The 24,232-nt window shown below is 47.9% G+C and overlaps 1 protein-coding gene across 1 annotated transcript; it reads right to left on the bottom strand.

Annotated features, from left to right (window-relative positions):
* Positions 1-94: 94 nt before the first annotated feature.
* On the bottom strand, positions 95-23,905 carry ENTPD6 (ectonucleoside triphosphate diphosphohydrolase 6). Its single transcript, XM_064164659.1, has 13 exons — positions 21,245-23,905; positions 20,126-20,202; positions 19,213-19,356; positions 17,067-17,142; positions 10,346-10,381; positions 9,145-9,233; positions 7,294-7,373; positions 6,422-6,486; positions 5,968-6,069; positions 5,216-5,356; positions 3,842-3,898; positions 2,041-2,153; positions 95-1,453 (listed from the first exon to the last, which is right to left on the bottom strand). Exons 1-13 carry the CDS (start codon positions 21,501-21,503, stop codon positions 1,370-1,372), a joined length of 1,323 nt encoding a protein of 440 aa, XP_064020729.1. The 5' UTR covers positions 21,504-23,905; the 3' UTR covers positions 95-1,369.
* Positions 23,906-24,232: the final 327 nt, after the last annotated feature.

Below are 24,232 nucleotides of genomic sequence, written 5' to 3'. Positions count from 1 at the left end.
CATCCAGGGCTGTGATTATGGTTTGAGCACAATCATTTCTCAACCCACCTGCCTTGCAGGCTCCAGTACCAAAAGCCACACCATCATCACCATGTTTTTGTTTTAAATTGGAGTTTTATTGTCAGTACAGTAGGGTTCAAGTGTCCCCTGTACAGTGAGCTGCAGAGCCAGCAGCCAAGCAGGCCACCATACAACATCTCACTGCCCTATGGGAAGGACAAGGCTGTGGCCATGAGTGCAGGTACTGCTGTCTCTTGAGGAGGGGCTCTCTTGCACCCCAAAAGACCACTGGGGTCGGCTCTGAACATCCATACAGACACAATGCAGTTCCACAGTTAGATTACAAAGAGTGCAGTGTGCCCTCTCCAGCTCCTGCCACCTCCAAGATCACTCCCAGCCTGCCTACAGGACATTCTCGTGGAGTGGTGCATTGCAGCTACCCTGCCACAGCTCAGTGCCACCACAATACATTCATTTATCGAGTGAGATGCATCTTCAGGAGCAGCGCCCGAAACACCACGGAAATGCTTTTATCTCAGGCCCTGCAGTAACCTTGCCAAGGCACAAATGTCTGTGAGGTCCAAGAAGCCATGCTCAGGCCCTGACCAACTCCAGAACTGTCCAATCCATTATTAGCTTTGTACCCAATTCCTGGGCCTTGCTCAGCTAGATCTAGCAAATATCTTCCATCTACCTCCTAACAGCCAGGGAACCAACAGCAGGCTGTAGGCTCTAACCCTACAGGGTATATAGGCTTTGATTTATTCCTCTTGAGTCCATGTTTAGTTTCTGAAGTGCTCTTGAGCTTTTCCAGCTCAGCAAGTGGAAAGCAGAGCTGAGACTTCCATTTCAAAGCCACTGCTGGAGTAAGGGCATTGTTTTTGTGCACGGACACGTAAGTTCACCTTCAAACACGGAAGTAGTAAAAGAAAAACCACTGAAAACTGCTGACAAACAGGAAAAACCACCCTGAAATCAGGATGGTGAAGAGTTCCTTCTGGAGTGATCATTTCCTACAGCGACTTCAGCACAGGACAAGCACACAGTACGGGCACATTCCAAAGGAGGTGTGTTTTTCTCATAGAGATCACAGATGGCCTGCAGAGTCCTGGGTTCCCTTCAACAGTGATCAAAGTTTAACACCAAGCTGACTGCAGATACTGCCGAATCAAGGCTCATTCTTTAGTGGGCTCTGCACTGTAAAGAGAAGCTAGTGATGGAGGGGTCTTGGCAGGGAGTGGGAGGACAGGGGCCTAGTTTATGATGAGCTCCCAAAGCATCCTGGAAGCCAAAACCCAGGCCCTTCAACACGTTCTCCTGTGTTGAGCTTTCAAAAACTGAGACTCCCAAAAGCAACCTCTGAGGAGCTTTAGTACCTATTGAGTGAGTCGATGTAATGGAAAGTGGCTCCCAAGGCCCAGCTCGTTTCAACATTGTCAATTTTCCGGGCAAGCTGGAACAAAATAAAAACAAGCAAACAAAAAAAAAGGTAAATCACAGTTCTGTGGGAGAAGGAGAACAGGCAGAGATGTGGTGCTGAGGGACAATTTGGCACCAGCCTCAGCAGAGTTAGAGAATGGTTGGACCTCGTGATCTTAAAGGTCTTTCCAACCAAAGTGATTCTATGAATGCAGTGCTGAAGGTTGCCACCAGCAGGGGGACAGTGTCCCTCCAACCCTAGTGACACAGCATGTGTTGCAGCAAGAAGTCTCAAGTTGTGCCAGGGGAAGTATGGGCTGGATGTTAGGAGGAAGTTGTTGGCAGAGAGAGTGATTGGCATTGGAATGGGCTGCCCAGGGAGGTAGTGGAGTTGCTATCCCTGGAGGTGTTCAAGAAAAGCCTGGATGAGGCACTTAGTGCCATGGTCTGGTTGATTGGACAGGGCTGGGTGCTAGGTTGGACTCAATGATCTTGGAGATCTCTTCCAACCTGGCTGATTCTATGATTCTAAGGCAAATCAAGAGCTGAGCTACTGGCATGACAGTTACTGCTTTGGCACCTTCCTTCCAACTCCCCCCAGCAATCCCCTTTGTGCCTCACCTTAAAGACCTGGCTCCTCGGGAAGCCCAGTTCTTGCAGGAGAAAGGTGATGTATGTGAGGTCCATGCAGAGAAAAGGGCTGCTTCCAGGGCTGACTTCCATCGTCTTGCATACTAAAGAGAAAGAAAGCAGTGTCTGAATGCAGATCGTGGGGCTCAGGGCTGGCATCAGCCCTGCTCTGAAAAAGACTCAAATGAATCCACAAAACACCTCTTGGCAGTTGAGTTTCAGAGTGATGAAGCTTGTTCCAGTGAGGCTGAAAGGACACGTACACGTTACGAGAAGCATAAAAGCCTTGGCACATGTGAAGAGAGACCAAGGCCTTCTGTCTCTGCTCTAAGACAGCTGAGTTTCTTGCATCTCTCCAGTAATTGACAAAAAGAATGGCTCAACTTGTCTTCTACTGACTTCAAACCTTAAAAAAATCTGTACAGCTTAGGTGTGTTGTGTTTCTCCAGCCCAAGCACTCAACAGATGTTGTTGAAACCCAAGGGGAAGAAAAAAGACAAAAGAAAAGACAAAAGCAAAATAAACCACACTTCTTTTCTCAGGGTTGCACAAATGGTAGCTCAGGAATCAGAATTGCAACAATTGTTTGGTCAGTCCTAAAATTTATCCCAAAAAAAACCCCAGATTGCAGGATTAAAAAGACTGTTTGCATCTGTGAATCTGTGCAGGCAATTCTCTCTGCAGCTCATGAAGCAGAAAGTTATGAGCTGGTTTTTCTTCTTTTCCAATTAACAAATCAAGTACATGAGGAAACCTTCAGGCAAAAAGAAAAGTTCCATGAGATTAGAGCAGGTGATGCTGACAGCATGAGAAGCCCCACATCTATTTTTTGGGAAGCTCTGCTTCAGGACAGCTGCTAACTGGCAGGTTTATTAGTCGTTCTTGTGAGAGTTTTGAAATGTAAATATTCTAAGATGTGTTGTAGCTGAGCTGCAAAATTAAGAATTAATATAAAAATCACAGAATGGTTTGGGTTGGTAGAGACCTCCAAAAGGTCATCTACTCCAACCCCCTCTGAAGCAAGCAGAGGCATCCTCAACTACATCAAGTTGTTCAGAGCCTTGTCAAGCTTCAGCTTGAATCAGGGATGGGGTCTCAACTACCTCCGTGGGCAACCTGTTCCTATCATAGTCAGGGCTGGAAGAGACCACAAGGATCAGCCAGTTCCAACCACCCTGCCATGGGCAGGGACACTCTACCCTAGATCAGGCTGCCCACAGCTTCATCCAGCCTGGCCTTAAACACCTCCAGGGATAACACCTCAACCGCCTCCCTGGGCAACCCATTCCAGGCTCTCACCACTCTCATGCTCAACAACTTCCTCCTCACCTCCAGCCTGGCTCTCCCCACCTCCAGCTTTGCTCCATTCCTCCCCAGTCCTGTCACTCCCTGATAGCTTAAAAAGTCCCTCCCCAGCTTTTTCGTAGGCCCCTTCAGATCCTGGAAGGCCACAAGAAGGTCACCTGGGAGCCTCCTCTTCTCCTCTACTCTTATAGTAAAGAACTTGTTCCTAACATCCAGTCTGAATTTGCTCTTCTCTAGTTTTAAACCATTGCTGTTGGGAATAGTAAAATTAAATGTAGTGATTCTATAGAATTTAATACTACTATTCCCAACACATTGCCTCTCATCCTATCACTGCAGACCTTTGTAATAAAATAGTTGAGCAGAAAATCTGGTGAGATGCTATGGAGAGAAAAAAAAATCATTCAAGCTTCTTAGCATGTCAAACATTTGCCATCTGGGCAGGAGTTTACACAGCATTAATAGTGTGTGTTTGTGTTTCACTCACCATATTTAGCTGCAATTTCAAAGTCACCAACAGTTAAGCTTCCTCCTTTTTCTTTATCTAAAAGAGGGGTTAAAAAAACAAAACCAATGTAGTCTTTTATGGGTTTTGTATATTGGCAACTGCAGGCTGAAGTCATGACAACTGTTTGGCAATCAAACCTTGAGCCACTGAAACAATGACAAAACTCACCCTTGCTTTAAGAGAACCATAAAAAAACCTCTACTCATATAGCTTTAAAAGTCTTGCTTTGTATTTTTATGTACTGTTTCATGAAGAAGCTTTATTCTAATTCCCTAAAGAAAGGGTTTACAGACGCTCATCTTATCCCACACATCTCCTCTGCCCTGCCCCTGTGATGCAAGAGCACAGTCAACACCTTTGACCAGATCTGAAAGGTCAGTGGTGCTGTGCAACATTATTGCAGTGGCTAAGGAAAGAGTGGTGTCTAAGCAAGCCTGAGGTCTCATAATCTGCTGTCTACCTCTGAAGACAGCCTTCTGTGCAGCAGCACCCTGCTGGAAAGGAGATGGGATGTACCCTGAGTAGCTATAGAATGATCTGAAAATCTTCATACTGGCTAAAAAAGTCAGTGAAGCAAGGCCAAGATTGCTTCGCTGCCCAAGAAATGGGTTTAACTTTTAAAGTTTGGGTTGATTTTTTTCCCTGCCTTTTTTTGACTGTAGTTAATCAGATAACCATAAAAGACCCCACAGAATCATTCAATGTTAGGAGTTGGAAGGTATCTCCAAAGATCACCAAGTCCAACCCCTCTGACAAAGCAGGGACACGTAAGGCAGGTCACACAAGAACACATCCAGACAGGTCTTGTAAGTCTCTAGGGGAAGAGACTCCACAACCTCTCTGGGCAGCCTGTTCCAGTGCTCCATCACTCTTGGTAAAGCAGCTTTTCTTCGTGTTGAGGTGTTCCTGTGCTCCAGCTTGTGTCCATTGTCCCTAGTCCTATCACAGAACACCACTGAAAAGAGACCAGCACCTTTTTCTTGTACGACAGATGGTCCAGTCCCTTCATCATCCTCTCAGCCTCCCTTGGTCACTCTCTACTATGTCCCTCTTGAAATGGGGAGCCCAGAACTGCACACAACACTTCAGATGTGGTCTCACCAGGGCATAGTAGAGGGGCAGGAGAACCTCCTTTGACCTGCCTGCCACATTTTCTTCATGCACCCCAGGATGCCATTGGCCTTCTTGGCCACAAGGGCACATTGCTGTCCCGTGGATAACTTATCCACCAGGACTCCAAGGTCCTGCAGGTTGCTTACCAGACGTTCCATAAGGCAGGAGCACCACGATTTGTGCGTTAGCATTTCTTCCACGTTTGGCATTAAAATGAAACACAAACAGGAGCAAACATACCTATGAGACCAACCTCTGCTGCACGGTCATAGTAGTAGGAGAAAGTGTAAAAATCCAAGTCCTTCACTTCTTCAGCTTTATGCACCTTTTTATAAAGCATCTTTGCCACTTTGTTAGCACAAGCCTCGTAGAGAGGCTCACCTAAAAGAAGGCAAAGAAACCCAGCTTATTACAGGCAAATTACACAGAGAATGCTTTGAGGTAGAAGACAACCTTAAAGATGATCTAATTCCAACCACCCTGCCATGGCTAGGGACACCTTCCACTAGACCAGGTCGCTCAAGGCCCTATCCAACCCGGCCTTGAAGACCTGTGAGTTACATATACACAAAACTCATCTTGCATCTGCCGGGAAAGAAGCCTCCTTTTACACAATAGCATCTCTTAATCTCCTCTCAGGCAACTGCAACCTGCATCTTCTTCCAGTGGCTACACAACCATCCTCAGCATGAGACTTAGTATGTGATGGATCAGAGATGGACAACATCATCTGAAGCAGAAGGATTCTGAAAGACCTGTGCTCAGGGACTGCTCAACTCCACCTGCATCACTACTAGCAGCTTTAGTGGGTGGACAGACACACCACAGCACAAGAGAAAAAGAGATGCAGAATCTCTTTGGCAGCAGCACATCAAGAGGAGCCAGACAGAACAGTAAACAGAGGACCTAGATTCTCTGCAAGAGGCTGAGTATATCATTTACTCTGCTAATAGCACACTGGCCTAGATAGGAAGAGTGATAAATCACTATACCTGCCTTCTGTCCTTTAATTTTGTACACTATCTCAGCATGCTGCCACTCAGATTTGAAGCCAGGTGGTAAACAAGGGCTGACCAACTCCTCCCCTTCTCCTACTGCAGAAGTAAAAGAAAGCCACATTAAGCAAACCCATGGAGTTCATGTCAGATCACTCATCCCCAGCACTCCTCCATAATGTCCCACAGCCTGAGTGAGGCACCTTTAACCCCAGCCACGGCTTAGCTGTCCCATACCCTCCCCCAGGACTGACAAGAATCCAGGTCCTCTGGGATCTAGCAGTGTCACCTCCTGCATTCATCTCAAATGCACCCAGCCATGGTGACAGGAGTTCACATACCACTTAGGAACCTTGAGTCCAGTGCAAAGGGGACAGACAACTCCTCCCCCCATAGCAGGGCTACATACCCTATGCTTAGAGCCAAGACTTGAGGAGCGCTCGTAACTTACGGGGTTTGCCCTCAACTCCTCCTAAAATGGCAAGCCTTGCTGACATCAGCCCGAGTCCCAAGTAACTGCAAAGAGATAAAAACCTCTGAATAGCATTCTTCTTCTGATATTCCACTGGCAACCTGGCAGCAGGCTCCCAGGCAAATGGCTCAAGTCAGCAGGGGAACTTAAGAGGAACAGTGTGCCATCCCACTCTTCATTACTCTTACCCAGAAGGCTAGCCCCTCTTTGAAAAAGCACAGGCAATAGCTGTCAGCAGAAGCTGTCAAAGAAAGCTGAAGGCATTCCCCTAACACTTCTCCTACCCTCCTCAAACGTAGCACAGCCTTTAGCACACAGAATTGACTGTTTCTGAGCTCAAACACACCTCACAGCAAACAAATGTGAGAAGCAGCTGCTTCCCTCTGCTCAAAACACTTGGAGCGGGGGAAGAGAAGTGAGGAGGAAGGATTGACAGAGATAAAGTGCTATGAACTGACCATGCTCCATCCTCCTGTGCTGCTTGGCACAGAGGAGGTAGAAGAGTTGGGAATGAAGCTGATCCTGAGAAGGGCAAAGGTGGTTCTTATTTGACATTATCCTAATGTTTAATTGCCAATAAATTAACTTCTAAACTGAGGCTGTGACTTCCCTGTCCTATCTTGACAAGCTTTTTCTTCCCTCTGTCCTGTTGAAGGGGAGCACTAGAGCAGCTAAGTGGGCACCTGGTGGGCATCCAAGGGTAATCCACCACAAAAAAAGTGACTTGAGTTTCTCTGCTTCTTCCCAGCATTCACTTGAAAGCACCCAACCTTAGCAAACCACCTAGATCTCTCACTAGCTTCAGGGAAGGCTTCTGTCTGTTACGGTGTGCTCTCCTTCCCACAACCAACCTGTAGGAATACAGCTTGTAGGTGTGGTTAAACATCTGAAACGATGTTGTGTGGCCAGCTGGTGAGGTCTGCAGAGTTGCCTGGAGGGAGAAAAAGGTGTCACTGCAAGGTGTCTGCCAGCAGCAGCAAACATCAACAACACAGTAGAACGACAGAATCATTAAGGTTGGAAAAGTCCTCCAAGATGATCCAGCAAAAGCATCAATCTTAGGAAAGACATAAACCAATCCTAACATGGTTCACAGAGACACTGTGAATTTGCAAGTATTTCATTTTGACCATTCATAGAATGGTTTGGCTTGGCAGGGACCTTCAAGATCATCTAGTTCTAAACCCCCTGTCATGGGCAGAGACAGCCTCTACTAGACCGTGATCTAGTGGATTACAATCAGACCAGATTGCTCAAGGCCTCCCCAAGCCTGGTCTTGAACACTTCCAGAACAACAAAACCTGGAGCTCGAATAGTGTCTTCACATGAAGCTGGTTAAATTTCTGTTTTAATCCACATCAAGTTGCTGTATAAAATAATTAATCTAATTAAAAAGGAATTCCTATTCCAGCTCTGAACTGCTTTTGTCAAGAGGCTGCACAGCAATTATGTCTTCGCATGATCCCTACTAGGGAAAACTGAGTGCAAGAGAATATGAAAGCCCAGCACATGTTAACTCCCTACTCAAGCAAATTCAGCTGTGAACTTCCACAAGCCAGAGGAAAAGCCAATTGCTCTGCTTGCCAAGGAGCAGCAAGAACCAGCCTGTGGTCTGAAGAAATGAAAGGGTTATCACCTAAGGCACTTTGCAGCCTCCTCCCCACGTGCACCAGGGCAGCTAGCTTGTTTGGGAGGAGCAAAGCTCAGGCCACAGTGCTGTTTATGCTGCTCAGATCTTAACATCATCTCCAAGGCCAGAACTTCCACATCCCAGACTCTTCACATCCCCTGTGGTTCTGCTTCAAGAGCACAACGTCTTCATTAGCCCAGGCTGGGACAATTGCCACAGCATCTCCACCCCTTGCTTATGCGTAACTTTACTACGAACAGTATCTTTGCTCAGGCCAGAGCAAAGACACTTACAACTCCACATCCACAGAACCTCCAGCACACAGAACACAGGAAGCTGACACGACAAACATCATCCAGGTACTTTTTAGTGCATAGTAACAGTTGCTCTTTAAAAAGCATTCATTCATAAATGAGTGAACTCAAGAAAACCAGAAACAAGGATTGAGAACACATCTTGAGTTCTTAAAACCTAATACAGGCCAAATGCTGGACTTGAATTCATTAACAGCACTGAGTTCTTCACGATAGGCAGCAGAAACTGAGTCAAGGATTAAGACACTCAGGCAAACCTGCATCTTCCCCAAGATACAGCACCTCTGACACATTCACCACATAGAATCACAGAACTGCTTCAGTTGGGAAAGACCTCTAAGATTGTCAAGTCCAACAACCAACCTAAGACCACCATGGCCATAGTGCACATTTCTTGAGCACCTCCAGGGATGAGGACTCCACCACCTCCCTGGGCAGTCTGTACCACTCCCTGATCACTCTGTCAGGAAAGAAGTTTTTCCTTATGTCCAACTCAAACCTCCTCTGGCACAATTTCAGGCCATTTCCTCTTGTCCTATCACCTGACAAATGCATCACTGACCCCTGGAGTCAGAGTTGTGAATGCTTTTGTGACTGACCAGAAGAAGGAAGAGGTGGACAAGCGACCTGGGTTTTCCATCAAAAGCATGGCTTCATGTCACACTGACAAAGGCCTGGTCTGTTTCCAAGAGCAATCAAACTGAGCAGTTACTGCTTTCTACCCCAGAATTCCCCAGCAGCACACATGGTCATGTTACCTCTGTGCGTGGAAGGAAGGTGATCTGCGTCGATCCACCACCCAGATCCAGCATCCCCACGCTTCTCTTCTGTGGGTCATCCAGGCTACCTGAAATGTGTGACAGGACAAACACTTGGTAGAGGACTATCAGAAACTGCCTAGGCACAAAGCCAGAGGTACAGTGGTAGAGAGAGGACAACCTAACTCCATCTGACAGCTTCCAGTCAGGACTAAATTACACTGTCATCTACCAGGCATTTATTTGGCTTTATCAAGGTGACCTGAAAATCTTCAAGTGACAAAGTTTCTCTCACTTCTCTGGTGGTTGTTCATGCCCTAATTACAGCACCTTTGCTTATTGGATTCCTAAACATTTATCCAGACCCTTTTACAAACTCTACTCTGGTAACCACTTTGCAGTAGAGAGGAATGTGGCTTTCTTGGCCACCTCTCCCTGATCCCTTAGAGATATTTCACAGATTCCTATGGCCAAGGGGATGGCAGACTGAAAAGAGCTGGTCTGAGGCACTTGCCATTCTTCCTGCTGCCAACCCAGGCCTTTCTTCTCATTTAAATCTAGTTAGATTTTTCAGACACCCCTTTCTGACAAGACTCATTTGTGCCAAGTATCTTGATATACTTTTCAGTAGCTTATGTTTGAAGATCTCTGACATTTCCTGTGAGCATAAAAAACTTCAGGGCACTTGTACTGCTCTGTACACTGTGAGTGCTGACCAGATGGCAGACTGCTGTACTTAAGGCCAGAGAGGACTTAGTTTCCTCTTTACCCTTTTCTCAGCTACCCTTCTCTTACTCAGCAGTGTAAACAGGCGTGGTGTTCCTGTGTTATACATCCATAAGGAAGCAGCACAGCACTTTGTTTCATTCTGCCAAGCACATCCAGAATACCCATGTTAAACAGACTCTAAAAAGGAGTAAGATCCTCTGTAATCTAATGAAACAAACACTACAGGGAGCTAAAAGAAAGGCTACAATTAAACATCTAGGAAAAGGGATTAAATCTCTCACCCTGATAAGTAAATGGTCAAAATCTGTATGATTTATACAGGCCAAGCTAAAAACAATTGCTGACTTATTCCCAGGATCCTTCTTTCTTACACTCCACCCCAACAAGAGAGAAAATCCCATGCAGGGGCAGAAAAGAGCATTGATCTCACAGTATTGGTCACATCTTTACATGCATGCTTATGTGCACATACCTGTTAAAAAATTTATTGTGATCCAGGCTGAAATACCTAGGAAGAAGAAGATTCAGAAGATGCAGTGTTAGGTCACAGCATTTGATTTGAGCTAACAGCAGTAACAAAGAAGATGAGCAGTATTACAAAGTCTTCCTGCTGTTTAGAATCATAGAATGGTTTAGTTTGGAAAGAACCCCAAGGATCATCCAGCTCCAACCCCCTGCTGTAGGCAGGGTCACCTCCCACTAGAGCAGGTCACTCAAGGCCTCATCCAATCTGTCCTTAAACACCTCCAGGAAGGAAGCAGCCACAACCTCCCTGGGCAACCAGTTCCAGTGCCTCACTAACCTCACTGGAAAGAACTATGTCCTAACATCCAGTCTAAATCTCCTCTCTACCAGTTCAAACCCATTCCCCCTCATCCTGTCGTTACAAGACCTTGTCAATAGTCACTCCCCAGCCTCCCTGCAGGCCCCTTCAGATACTGGAAGGGCACTATAAGGTCTCCTTGAATCTTTCTCTTCTCTCTTAGCTGGAGGCATTTTGAAGCATAACTGCAGCATCTAAAGAAAGCAATCAGCAACCCAGAGCTTGTTATCCAACAACAGAGATGCTGCCTGCCATGAGCACCCTTGTCTCCCTTTCACAAGGCAGAGAGTGGTTTGGCTTGGAAGGGACTTTAAAGAGCATCTAGTTCCAATCCCCCTGCTATGGGCAGGGACATCTCTCACCAGACCAGAGGTCTTGTCCAACCTGGCCATGAACACCAGGGAGGAGGTATCCACAGCCTCCCTGGACAACCTGTTGCAGTGTCTCACCACTCTCACTGGAAAGAGTTTATTTTCTTTTTATCACCCAGGCTGAAAATGACCTCCAAGATCGTCAAGTGCAGCTATTTTACCTACTTCACCAAGTGTGTCACTACACCATACCCCCAACCAGGCTGACAGACAAAACCTTCCACTAGACCAGGATGCTCAAGGCTCCATCCAACCTGACCTGGAACACTTCTGGAGAAGGGGCACCCACAGCCTCCCTGGGCAACATGTTCCAGTGTCTCATCACCTCCCACTACAAAGAATTTCCTCCTAATCATGGAATCAACCAGGTTGGAAGAGACCTCCAAGCTCAGCCAGGCCAACCTAGCACCCAGCCCTGTCAGTCAACCAGACCATGGCACTAAGTGCCTCAGCCAGGCGTTGCTTCAACACCTCCAGGGATGGTGACTCCTCCACCTCACTGGGCAGCCCATTCCAGTGACAAATCATCTGCCCTCCTCAAGCTTTAGGATTTTTTACTTCTCTGTTTTCAATATCCAAAACAATTTTCACTTCAGTTTAGCCTGAGCTGCTACTTTTAGTCAGGTGAGTTTGTTTATGGTAGCATTAATTAATAACTCAGTGTGTGCCTTATCTAATTTTTACATTCCAGTCATCTCTTTGCTGTAGATATTCCCTGTGTGTTGGCTGATGCTTGTCTCTGAAAATGAGGTTCTAAATATCAGTGATTCCAAATCTGTCTAGCTCCAGTAGCCCGCAGAGTAAAAGACTGGGGTTTGGTTAGATGGACAGTTTACTCCTGGGCTGCTAAGCACTGGGCATAGTGCAGTCACTCTGCAAGCTTCTTGAGATGAAAGCTCTCTAAATGTGCTCTCTCAAGTGTCTCTAGATGGTTTGGTTAATTGAGCCAAACATTACCAGCCAGCTTTCTGCCTCTGTCCAGGGATGGCAATCCTATGAGCACAGACTGAGGGAGCTGGGGCTGTTCAGTCTGGAGAAGAGGAGGCTCCCAGGTAACCTTCCTGTGGCCTTTCAGTATCTGAAGGGGGCCTACAAAAAAGCTGGGGAGGGACTTTTGAGGATCTCAGGGAGTGCCAGGACTGGGGGACATAAAGCAAGCTGGAGATGGGTAGGTTCAGGCTGGAGGTGAGGAGGAAGTTGTTGAGCATGAGTGTGGTGAGAGGCTGGAATGGGTTGCCCAGGGAGGTGGTTGAGGGCCCACAGCTGGAGGTGTTTAAGACCAGGCTGGCTGAGGCTGTGGGCAGCCTGCTCTAGGGTAGGGTGTCCCTGCCCATGGCAGGGGAGTTGCAACTAGATGATCCTTGTGGTCCCTTCCAAGCCTGGCTGATTCTATGAATTCAGCCACCTCCCTGGCCAGCCTGTTCCAGTGTCTGACAGCTCTTTCCTTGAACAAGTATTTCCTAATGTCCAGCCTGGCACAGCTTGAGGCCATTCCCTCTCATTCTATCATCAGTTAACTGTGAGAAGAGACCAGTGCCTACCTCTCTGCCACCTCCTTGCAGGGAGTTGTGAGAGCAATGAGGTCTCCCCTCAGCCTCCTTTTTTGTAGATTAACAATCCCACTTCCATCAGCCACTCCTCACAGGACTTGCTCTCCAGGCCCCTCGCCAGCTTAGTCACCCTTCTCTCTACCCACTTCATGCCTCAATGCCCTTCCTGTACCACAGTGCCCCAAACTGAACACAGTACTCATGGTGTGGCCTCACAAGCACTGAGTACAGAGGGCCATTCATCTCCCTGCTCCTGCTGGCCACACGATTTCTAACGCAGGCCAGGATGCCGCTGGCCTGCTTGGCCACCTGGGCACACTGCTGGCTCATACTCATCCTCCTGTCAATCAGTACTCCCAGGTCCTTTTCTGCCACACAGCTCTCCAGCCACTATTCTCCAGGCTTGTGGCCTTGCATGGGGTTGTGGCCCAGGTTCTTCTTAACATCCATTCCAAATCTCCCCTCATGATATCACTACAAATCCTTGTCCAAAGTCCCTCCCCAGCCTTCTTGTAGGCCCCCTTCAGGTACTGGAAGACCATTATAAGGTCTCCCCAGAGCCTTCTCTCCTCTGTAATGTCTTATAACACCAAGTCTCCAAAGGATGTGTAGTTGAGAGTTAAGCAAAGGACCCTGAAGAAACATGGAGAGGCTCTGCTGAACTCTGGTGACACACCTTGCCCACAAGTCATTTCCACAACTGTCAACCACTACTGAAACCCAAAATGATATCAAAGAGAACAACTTTCTACACCAGAGCTTATGTGATATTTGTAAGAGAAGCCCCATATATAAAAATGCCAGGTGAGAAGTCACAAAGGCCTGAGCCCTCAGCCAAAAGACAAAGAAATGACCTGAAATTCATGTTGTTCATTTGCTAGGGAAACATTCAGTGGTAGGCTTCAATCTGACCTCAGACACTTAACTTTGCTCTTGAATAATAACAATTCCCAGTGTTCCATTTTTCCCTTGTCCTCCTCTAAGCATTTTTTGTGAGCCACAGTTTCTCTCTCCTTGTTTTAGAAACCTTTCCCCCATAAATTAGATGAATGCTAGATTGTTATGCTAACAAATTGAAGTATTTATCCCTGTGGCTAAAACTTGAGGCACGCTAGGGAACACAGCTCACTTCAACCCTTGGCTGAACCAAGAAGGCTGCCACTGCTAGTAGTGATCTGAAAACAAAACAAAAAAAGAATTACAAGGTCTTTCTTCCATTAAGCAACAACAAAGAAAACTCATAAACAGCTAAATTTTGGGTTCTAAGCAGATCCTAACCACATTTTAATATATGGTTACTTAAAATTTAGATGTGCTTCAAGTTGTTTTTTGTCCCACTGTAAGAGCAACATAGATTTGTTGGAACAAGTCCAGAGGAGGGCCACAAAGATGACCCAGGGCTCTGCTACGATGATAGGCTAAAGAAACTGGCACTGTTCAACCTGGAGAAGAGAAGACTCTGGGGAAACCTTTTAGCTGCCTTCCAATACCTGAAGGGAACCTACAGGAAGGCTCAAAAGAGACTTTTTACAAGAGTGTCCACCCACAGGACAAGGGCAAATGGCTTTAAATTGAAGGTGAATAGGTTTAGGTTGGATCTTAGGAAGAAATTCTTCACTACAAGGGTGGCAAGACTCTGGAATGGATTGGCCAGAAAGGCTGTGGATGCCCTCTCCCAGGAGATGTTCAAGTTCAGGTTGGATGGGGCCTTGAGTAACGTGGTCTAGTTGAGAGGCACCCCTGGCCACAGCAGGGAGGTTAGATTAGATGATCTCTAAGGTCTCTTTTCAGCTTAGGCCTTTTTATGATTCTACAACTCTATTATTTTCAATCAAGACTGATTCCAGGTTCTATCCTTAGCAATTTTTATATGCCCATCAGCTTATCTCAGCATCTGTTTTCTCCTCTCTATAACGTTCTTAGGACTGAATTCACAATCATGATCACTAGAATCACAGAATCATTAAGGTTGAAAAGGACCTCTAAGATCATCAAGTCCATCCTTCTACCCAACAGCTCCATGACCACTAGACCATGTCCCAGAGTGTCACATCTACTCATTTTTTAACATCTGCAGGGATGGTGACTCCACAATCTCTCTGGGCAACCTGTTCCAATGCCTCATCACCCTTTCAGGAAAGAAATTCTAATATCCAATCCAAACCTCCCCATGTGCAGTTTGAGGCCATTACCTCTTGCCTTCTTGTTAGTCACTTGGCCATCATCAGCCTCACTACAACCTTTTTTCAAGTAGCTGTAGAAAGCAGTGAGGTCTCCTCTTACCCTCTTCTTCTCCAGACTAAACCTCCTCAGTTCCCTCCTCATAAGACCTGTCCTCCAAACCCTTCAACAGCATTGCTGCCCCTCTCTGGACAGCCTCCAGGACCTCAGTGTCTTTCTTATACTGCGCTGCTCAGAACTGGACACAGTACTCAAGGTGCAGCCTCACCAGTGTTAAGTAGAGGGAGATGATCACTTAGAACGTGTGCACAGACATAAAGGTGCAAATGTAATGATCACAGAGTCATGGAATTGTTTCAGTTGGAAAAGACCTCGAAGATTGTCCAACTATCAGCCTAAGAGCAGCATGGCCAATAAACCATCTCCCAGAGCAACACTTCCACAGGTTTCCTGAACACCTCCAGGGATGGTGACTCTACCATAGAATCACAGAATCAACCAGGTTGGAAGAGACCTCCAAGCTCATCCAGTCCAACCTAGCACCCAGCCCTATCCAATCCACTGATGTCTCCCTGGGCAGCCTGTTCCAATGCCTGACCACTCTTGCAGAAAAGAATTTTTTCCCAATCTCTAACCTAAGCCTCCCCTGGCACAATTTCAGGCCATTTCCTCTCATTCTATCACCTGACATTAGGGAGAAGAGACCAACACCCACCTCACTGCAACCTCCTTTCAGGGAGCTGTAGAGCAATTAGGTCTCCCCTCAGCCTCCTTTCTTTAAACAACTCCAGCTCCCTCATCTGCTCCTCACCAGACCTGCTCTCCAGACCCCTCACCAGCTTATTTGCCCTTCTCTGGACATGCTCCAGCACCTCAATGTCTTTCTTGTAGTGAGAGGCCAAAAACTGAACCTGGTATTTAGGGTGTGGCCTCACCAGTGCTAAGTACAGGGGCATTATCACTTCCTGGCTCCTGCTGGCCACACTATTGCTGATCCAGGCCAGGATCCTGTTGCTGCTCATGGTAACCAGATCAGATACATTTTACATCATGACCAAAACTTCAAGAAATCTCTAATGAGCACTGTCAAGAGCAGAGTATAACAACACTTACAGAATCATAGAATCAGCCAGGTTGGAAGAGACCTCCAAGCTCAGCCAGGCCAACCTAGCACCCAGCCCTGTCCAGTCAACCAGACCATGGCACTAAGTGCCTCAGCCAGGCTTTGCTTCAACACCTCCAGGAACAGCAACTCCACCACCTCCCTGGGCAGCCCATTCCAATGCCAATCACTCTCTCTGACAACAACTTCCTCCTAACATCCAGCCTAGACCTCCCCTGGCACAACTTGAGGCTGTGTCCACTTGTTCCATTGGTGATTGCCTGGCAGCAGAGCCCAACCCCACCTGGCTACAGCCTCCCTGCAGGTAGTTGTAAACAGCAATGAGGTCTGCCCTGAGCCTCCTCTTCTGCAGGCTGCACACCCCCAGCTCCCTCAGCCTCTCCTCACAGGGCTGTGCTCCAGGCCCCTCACCAGCTTTGTTGCCCTTCTCTGAACACCTTCCAGCACCTCAACATCTCTCTTGAATTGAGGGACCCAGAACTGGACACAGCACTCCAGGGGTGGCCTGAGCAGTGCTGAGCACAGGGGCAGAATCACCTCCCTTGTCCTGCTGCCCACACTGCTCCTGAGCCAGCCCAGGATGCCATTGGCTCTCTTGCCCACCTGGGCACACTGCTGCCTCATCTGCAGCCTACTATCCACCAGTACCCCCAGCTCCCTTCCTGCCTGGCTGCTCTCAGCCACTCTGTCCCCAGCCTGTAGTGCTGCTTGGGGTTGTTGTGGCCAAAGTGCAGAACCCTGCACTTGGCCTTGTTCAGTCTCATCCCACTGGCCTTTGCCCACCCATCCAGCCTGTCTAGGTCCCTCTGCAGGGCTCTCCTACCTTCCAGGAGATCAACGCCTGCTCCTAGACCATCTCAACAAGCAGACATTAAAGAAACCTTTCCAGAAGTGCTGACTGCACAATGGCTTCCTGGTGATCCCAGAAGAACTGCTCAGCATGCAGAGCTTTGAAAATTAGGCTAAGGTTCAGAACTTTGAACTGGAAAACACAACACAAGTTCTCTTTGTCTGGCATTGCCCAAGGCAGCACAAAAACTCTGTCAGACCTGCTGCCTGTGGGTTCCTGCTGCAGTGAACGGGGACTTGTCACAGTCAGCAGGAACCTCCAGGATTGTAGAAAGGGTCTCCACAAGGCAGCCTACCTTCATCTGTTCCATTCATTATTGACACACAGTTGTCCCTCACGAAGAAGGGAGAGGCCTGAAAAATCTCCTTCACCTGTAGTTGAAACAAAAGCTACACTCAGAAATCTGTTTTCAGCTGGAAAGCAAGCTTCTTGGGTTTTTTAAATTCCAGTTTTACACAACTGCTTCCCTTCTTGGGCCAGATCCTGACTGCTGCTCATCACTTTGTGTGAAGTTCAAGAGCCCAACAAGCATCAGAGGGCACTCTGCTAGACAAGGTTAGTGATTTACACACTGGCTCTGCAGTTTGGTGCAGACAGAGGGGTAGACAGCATGAAGTCTGATTAGAAATGCCACTAAAAAGGGGTGGACAAGGGCAGAGAAGAGAACCCAGTTCACTTAACTGCAATTTCTGTACAGTGTAGGTCTAGGAGAGGGGGCAGATGGACACCCTTGCTTTCAGCAATGTCCCAGTGAATGGCACTGATTTTAAAGGAGCATTGTCAGCTGTTAGAGGTCCTTTACACTACACCCCGCATGAGGAAGCAAAGTCCCAGGGTCCTCTAAAGTAACAACAGTAGCAATTCCAGACTGAATTCATTGTGGAAAAGAACATGTCAGCTTGCAGGCAGCAGAGAACAAAACAGAATCACAGAATCATAGAATTGCTTTGGTTGGAAAAGACTATCTATGATCACAGAGTCCAACCATCAACCTAAAACCACCATGGCTACACCCAGATGTTTCTTGAATGCCTTCAGGAAGGTGACTCTATCACCTCCAGGGGCAACTGCTCCAGTGCCTGCAAAGAACTACAGACCTGTCAGTCTGACCTCAGTGACAGTGAGAGTCATGCAGCAAGTGATCTTGAGTGCCACTGTGCAGGGCAACCAGCTGATCAGGCCTAGTCAGCATGGGTTCATGAAGGGCATGTCCTGCTTGATGAACCTTATCTCCTTCTACAACAAGGTGACCTGCATAGTGGATGAAAGACAAGCTGTGAATGTTGTTTAGCTGGACTTTACTACAGTCTTTGACACTGTCTCCCACTGCATCCTCCTGGAGAAACTGGCTGCTCATGGCTTGGATGCATGGATGCTTCAGAGTTAAAAACTGGCACAAAGTGTGGTAGGGAATTGACTTAAACCCTGTTGGTAGCAGGTTACAAGTTGTGCTTCCAAAGGTTCAGTATTTTGGTCAAGCCTCTTTAATGTCTTTATCAATGATCCAGACAAGCGGATTGAGCGCACTCTTGGTACATCTGCAGATGACACCAAGCTGGGAGGGAATGCTGACCTGCTGGAGAGTAGGAACATGAACAGGCTGGAACTATGGGCCAAGTGCTGGCTCCTGCAATAGGGTCACAACAACGTGAATGCCCCAGGCCTGGGGCAGAGTGGCTGGAAAGCTGCTCAGCAGAGAGAAACCTGGGAGTGCTGATCAGCAGCCAGATCAAGATGAGTCAGTATGTGCCCAGGTGGCCAAGAAGGCCAACAGGATCCTGGCCAGCATCAGGAATAATGTGACCAGCAGAAGCAGGGAAGTGACTGTCCCTGTGTTCTTGGCACTGGTGAAGCTGCACTTTGAGGACTGGGTTCAGATTTAGTGCCCTCAGTACAAGAAAGACACTGAGGTGATGGAGCAGTCCAGAGAAAGACAGCAAAGTCGGTAAAGGGTCTGGAGAACAGGTCCTGTGAGGAGCAGCAGAAGGAACTTGGGTTGTTTAGTATGGAGAAAAGGAGGCTAAGGGCAGACCTTCTCATTCTCTACAGCTGCTGAAAGGAGGCTGGAGCAAGGTGGGTGTTAGTCTCTTCTCCCTAGTAAGAAGGCACAGGAGAGGAAATGGGCTCAAGTTGCACCAGGGGAGCTTTAGGTTGGAGATTAGAAGAAACTCCTTCCCTGAAAGGGTTCTGGAACAGGTCCCCAAGGATGTGGTTGAATCCCCATCCCTGGAAGTGTTTAGAAGACGCAGAGACGTGGTGCTGAGAGACATGGCCTAGCACCACACTCGGTGGAGTTAGACAATGGTTTGTCTCAATGAAGTCAGAGATCTTTTCCAACCAAAACGATTCTATGAAGATAAAGCAGTAAATAGCTTACACAGAAAGGACCAAGTTTTGCTGTAAGATTTCTGGAAAGCAGCCCAAAAGACAAGAAGTTGTACCTTATCCAACAGTTTCTGAGCTTTCTCTCCTGGCAGCAATCGTAGGCCAGCTGTGGCCTTTAGGACCAGAGGAGTAAACTTCCACAGCTCCAAAGGAACTTCCTTCTTTGCCACCTCCAGGAGGTCTTTTATTCCCTGGCCACACTGTTAGCAGCGAAAGAACACAAAACACCCCAACAAACCCAAATCTTAGAAACTCATAACATTTATCTTTCCTGGAAATGGAAAAGGGTGCTCAGAGGTATGATTCACTGCAAACATGGAACAAGTGGATACCACAAGGGGTTAGAAGGTGAGGGATTCGTTATCTCCTATCATTTGATAGCTGGTGGATACAGTGGGGACTGTTCAGGTCAAAAATTACCAAGAGGAGTCACCTTTTCAAACAGTGCCACAGACCTCTGTATAATTGAATGCTCTGGTTCCAAAAGATTAAAAAGGGAGCATGACAAATTCTTGGGAGAAAAAAGACCTTTGGAACCATTAAAACACTATGAGCTGGGTGTAAGTGTGGCTCAGGAAGTCCCTAAATCCTAATGAGCCAGAAAGCAATGAGACAGGAGGGAAGTCATCTATAATGTGGCCTGTTTATTAGACTGTTTTCCTCAGAATCCAATTCTGGTCAGTTTTGCTTCAATTCAACACAGATCTTTGGTTCTCTTCTTAAGCACATGAAAATTCTTAAGGCAGAGATAAGAAAAACATCCCCTGTGGTTAACAAAAACAGCTCTGAGTGGAACTGGATGCATTTTGTTCCTTGCTCCTCTGCATGTCAACCACCTTTTACTGTTGTCTCCTATCATTTGGAGACACTTCCTGAAATTAAGGCAGTTTAGCAAGATGTGATTTGCAAGGCAAAGGAAAACCAGGAGGTTTGGGGGCACAGAATTTTACAGTATAGAAACAAAATTACCTTCTCAACATCATCAGCATATGCAGACAGACCTGGCTTCAGTGCTTTGAACGTCTCATGGGTTAATCTGGGAGTCTCTGTTCAAAAAGAGGATTTCAAAATGAGTAATGGCACAAATAATGTTGCATACACAGAAAGAAAAGCATTTTACAAATTACACAGACTCACAGAATGGTTTGGGTTGGGAGGGACCTTAAGGATCACTTAGTTCCAACCCCCTCTACCATGGGCAGGGACACCTTTCACTAGCCCAGGCTGCTTAAGGCTCCATCCAACCTGTCCTTGAACACGTCCAGGGAGGGGGCATCCACAACCTCCCTGGGCAACCTGTTCCAGTGTCTCACCATCCTCACTGTAAAGAATTTCCTCCTAATACCCACTGCATCACTATGTGGTAATGAAAGTCAACTGAAGTGTGTGTCTGATGAACTATGCAGGCACCCAATGCTTAAATATAGGCCTTGCTGTGGAACTAACTAACTCCTAAGAAAGAGTCACAACTGTTTCTCGGGTGTCCACTACACACATTTTTCCATGTACATCCAACAATCCCCAGAAGGGTGCCAGCTCTCCTGGAGCCCTTCTACCTGCTATGTGAAGCTTTCCAAACTGCAACAGCAACAAAGACCTCACCTTCCAACCTGCTCTGGCTAAACCTGACTCCAGTAAAACTGTACCACCTATTTTTCAATGGCAGCCAAGGGAGCCAGACCCAAGTACTCTGGAAACCTGCAGTACAGACAGTTCTATGAACCTGCAAGCAAGCCAACATGAGCCTGACAATACCCTCCTCCTGAACCCTTCTCTGAATCCACTCCAACAACTCAATGTCTTAATCCTCTCTTCCACCAAGCAGGGCAATGAAAAACCTGCTCTTCTTCAAGGCTCTAAAAATATGACTGCTATTTACTTCACATGCTGCTATTACAACAATTTTTCCTTTCTGAATGTTTGCATAACTTCCTAACTTTCATAACCTCAACCAAACATGACTGAATTGTCATACTCCTCCTGCCAGCTCCCTAGGAGGAGCTGAAGCATGTTTGTTCAAGCAATCCCCAGAAAAGAATCAGGAATGATTTGCTCCATATCCTGTGTCACTGCACAAGCAGGCCATACCTTTTGGTTGCTGTGTAAATTTAAAGATGTGGATGCGAGTTCCTGTGCTTCCTGCATCAAACATAATCCCATAGAAGACAGCCAGCCCTGCAGTCAGTGCTGGATGGTTCAGTTTGTCTCCCCTTCTTTCAACAAACCCTTCTGTTGCTGCCACAACTGGTTTGGAATCCAAGTGCCATTTGATGTATGCAACATAAATAGCTATGCATGTCAAAATCCCAAAGGCAAAGAAACGCTTTGATATCTTCATGGCTTCCATTTATCAGACCTTTCTTTTCCTCCCTTTAGCAGACCTTTTGTCCTTCATGCAGAACAGGAGGGTCTCAGGTCGCTCCTATACACCCAGCAGAAAAAGAAAAAAGAGGTTTGGGTTTGTAACCTGCTGAAAGGATGCAAGAGTATGATGGTTATTTGATACAGGAGTTAGAGGATTTGTGCCTGCAGCCCCTTCGGCACCTGCAGTACGACAGACAGCAGACACCGACTTTGGTGCTCATCTATTGCAGCTAACCCAGGGAAAGCTGCAGCTAAAACACAGAGTCACAGAACTGTTTTGGTTGGAAAAGACCTCTAAGATTGCCAAGTCCAACCATCAACCTAACAGCACCATGGCTATCAATCCATGTCCCTAGGTGCCATGCCCACACTCTTCAGTGCTTCCAGAGATGGTGACTCTACCACCTCCCTGGGCAGCCTCTTCCAACGCCTGACCACTCTTGCAGAAAAGAATTTTTTCCTCATCTCCAAACTAAACCTTTCCTGGCACAATTTCAGGCCATTTCCTCTTGTTCTATCACCTGATATTAGGGAGAAGAGACCAATCCCCATCTAACTTTAACCTCCTTTCATGAAGTTACAGAGAGCAATGAGGTCTCCCCTCAGCCTCCTCCAGACTAAACAACTGCAGCTCCCTCAGCCAATCCCCCTAAGATCTGCTCTCTAGTCCCTTCACCAGCTTCATTGTCCTGCTTATACTTACTCCAGGACAGTGCAGACTCCTGCATTCAAAATTCTGGGATTCCCCTGCAAAGTACTTACAAAACTGGACCTACCAGCAGAATCCCACTCTCCCATGTTGCTTGTCCTAACCATCAAATGCCTCCTTGGCTGCTGGAAGCCTACTAGACCACGTACTACCTTCCCAGTGGTTCAGAAGGAATATATCCATCCTCCTTCAGTATGTCTTTCTGTTCCACAACTACTTCTAAGATATGAAACTGCAGGAATCTTCCTCTCCTACTGCTACAGAGTCCTACAAAGGAATAGACTAAGCAGAAAACAGGGAAACTAAAGTCACTGAAGTGGGAAAGGAGCTCGAGAGGCCTCTCATCCAACCTCCTATTCAAAGAACAGACAGCTACGAGGGCACACCATGCTGCTAACGGCTACATTTAACTGCACCTGGAACACCTCCCTGCGTGGAGATCCCACAACCTCTGTGGGCAACCTGAACCACATGCAGTTATCTCTTAGTTCTTGGACAGTGAAGGCTGTCCCAGAACAAGGACAGTTTACAAACAGTGTTTAAAAGGCAGAACAGAAGATCCAGGGAATTAGAGTGGCCTTCTGCCCCCAGCTCCAGTAACAGGGAAGAATCCACAGTAAAGCACAAAGCCAGAAAGCTACAAGCACACACGTGTCATCATTCAGACGATTAAAAACCAGGCAGCAGTAATGTATAGGGAACAAATAACATTTTATCTTCCTGCTGTCACTCAGCACCACACCTCCGCACCTCTGAAACACCTCCAAGGATGGAGATGCAACCACCTCCCTGGGAGCCTGTTCCAGTCTCTGAAAACCCTTTCAGTCGTTTCCTCTAATATCCAACCTGAACCTCCTCTGGCACATCTTGAGGCCCTTTCTTCTCGTCCTGTCACTTGTGGCTATGGGGAAACGACAACATTCACCTCACTCCAGGGAGCTGTTGAGAGATTCAATGAGGTCTCCCCTCAGCCTCCTCTTCTCCAGACTGAGCAACCCCAGGTCCCACTACTGCTCCTCACAAGACCTCTTCCCAGCTCCTTTCGTTGTTCTTCCCCAAACCTGCTCTGCCATTTCGATGTCTTTTAGTGAAGGCTCCAAAACTGAACCCAGGGCTCAAGATGTGGCCTGACCAGTGCCAAGTACATTGGGACAATCACTGCCCTGGTTCTGCTGGCCTCGCTTTTCCTGGTCCAGTACATTAGGAAAATGGCACTGATAAAAACAAACCAAACCCAAAACGAAACCAAACGAACACGAAAAAATCCTTCTGCCTTCTGTCAGCTGACAGAGAGATGCAGGTGGCACATACAGGGGGTAACTACTCCAACCTTCCCGGTGCCAGAAGGGCCTCAGGCGCAGCTACGCGAGAGCTAAAGCCACAGCACGGGAGGAGAGCAGAAGGCACAGGACAGTCCTCTGAGGAGACAGAGATCTCCGCCGCGGGAACGGCCAGGCTGGAAAGATGAAGGGCATGGCAGAGCAGCGGCCTGCCAGCTCACGCTCTCTACCCCTATTTTCCCTAAGAGACACAGGATTAACTCTCCCCCGCCGCAGACGAGGGAAGCTTTCCGCCGCCTCAGCCGGGGGTAGGGCAGGTGCACGCCGCGGCAGAGCCGCGCAGGCAGCCTGGGCCTGCACAGCCTCCGGCAGGGCGCGGGCGGCGCGGCCCGGCCCGGCTCACCTCAGCCCGATCCACGCCACGGGCCCGCCCGCCCCTCGGCCGCCCCTCGGCCGCCCCTCGCACACGGACCGCCGCGCACCCCCTGCCCGCACCGCACCCCACCCCCTGCCCGCCGCTCACCCCGCCTGCCCGCACCGCACACCGCCTGCCCGCACCGCACCCCCTGCCCGCACCGCACACCCCCTGCCCGCCGCGCACACCGCCTGCCCGCACCGCACCCCGCCTGCCCGCACCGCACACCCCCTGCCCCCCGCGCACCCCCTGCCCGCACCGCACCCCCTGCCCGCACCGCACCCCCCCTGCCCGCAGCGCAGCGCGAC

The sequence above is a fragment of the Pogoniulus pusillus genome, chromosome 25, assembly GCF_015220805.1.
Source record: "Pogoniulus pusillus isolate bPogPus1 chromosome 25, bPogPus1.pri, whole genome shotgun sequence".
In the NCBI taxonomy this organism is placed as follows: Eukaryota; Metazoa; Chordata; class Aves; order Piciformes; family Lybiidae; genus Pogoniulus; species Pogoniulus pusillus.
Note: the sequence above shows the minus strand (reverse complement) of the source record. Positions and strands in the feature narration are given on the sequence as shown.

Coding starts and splice junctions, on each gene's coding strand:
- ENTPD6 (XM_064164659.1), bottom strand. CDS start 21,503: ATGGAAGCCATGAAGATATCAAAGCGTTTCTTTGCCTTTGGGATTTTG. Junction 17,143..19,212: donor CTCAGAAACTGTTGGATAAG/GTACAACTTCTT, acceptor TTTCAACTACAG/GTGAAGGAGATTTTTCAGGC. Junction 1,454..2,040: donor CGAGGAGCCAGGTCTTTAAG/GTGAGGCACAAA, acceptor ATTTTGTTCCAG/CTTGCCCGGAAAATTGACAA.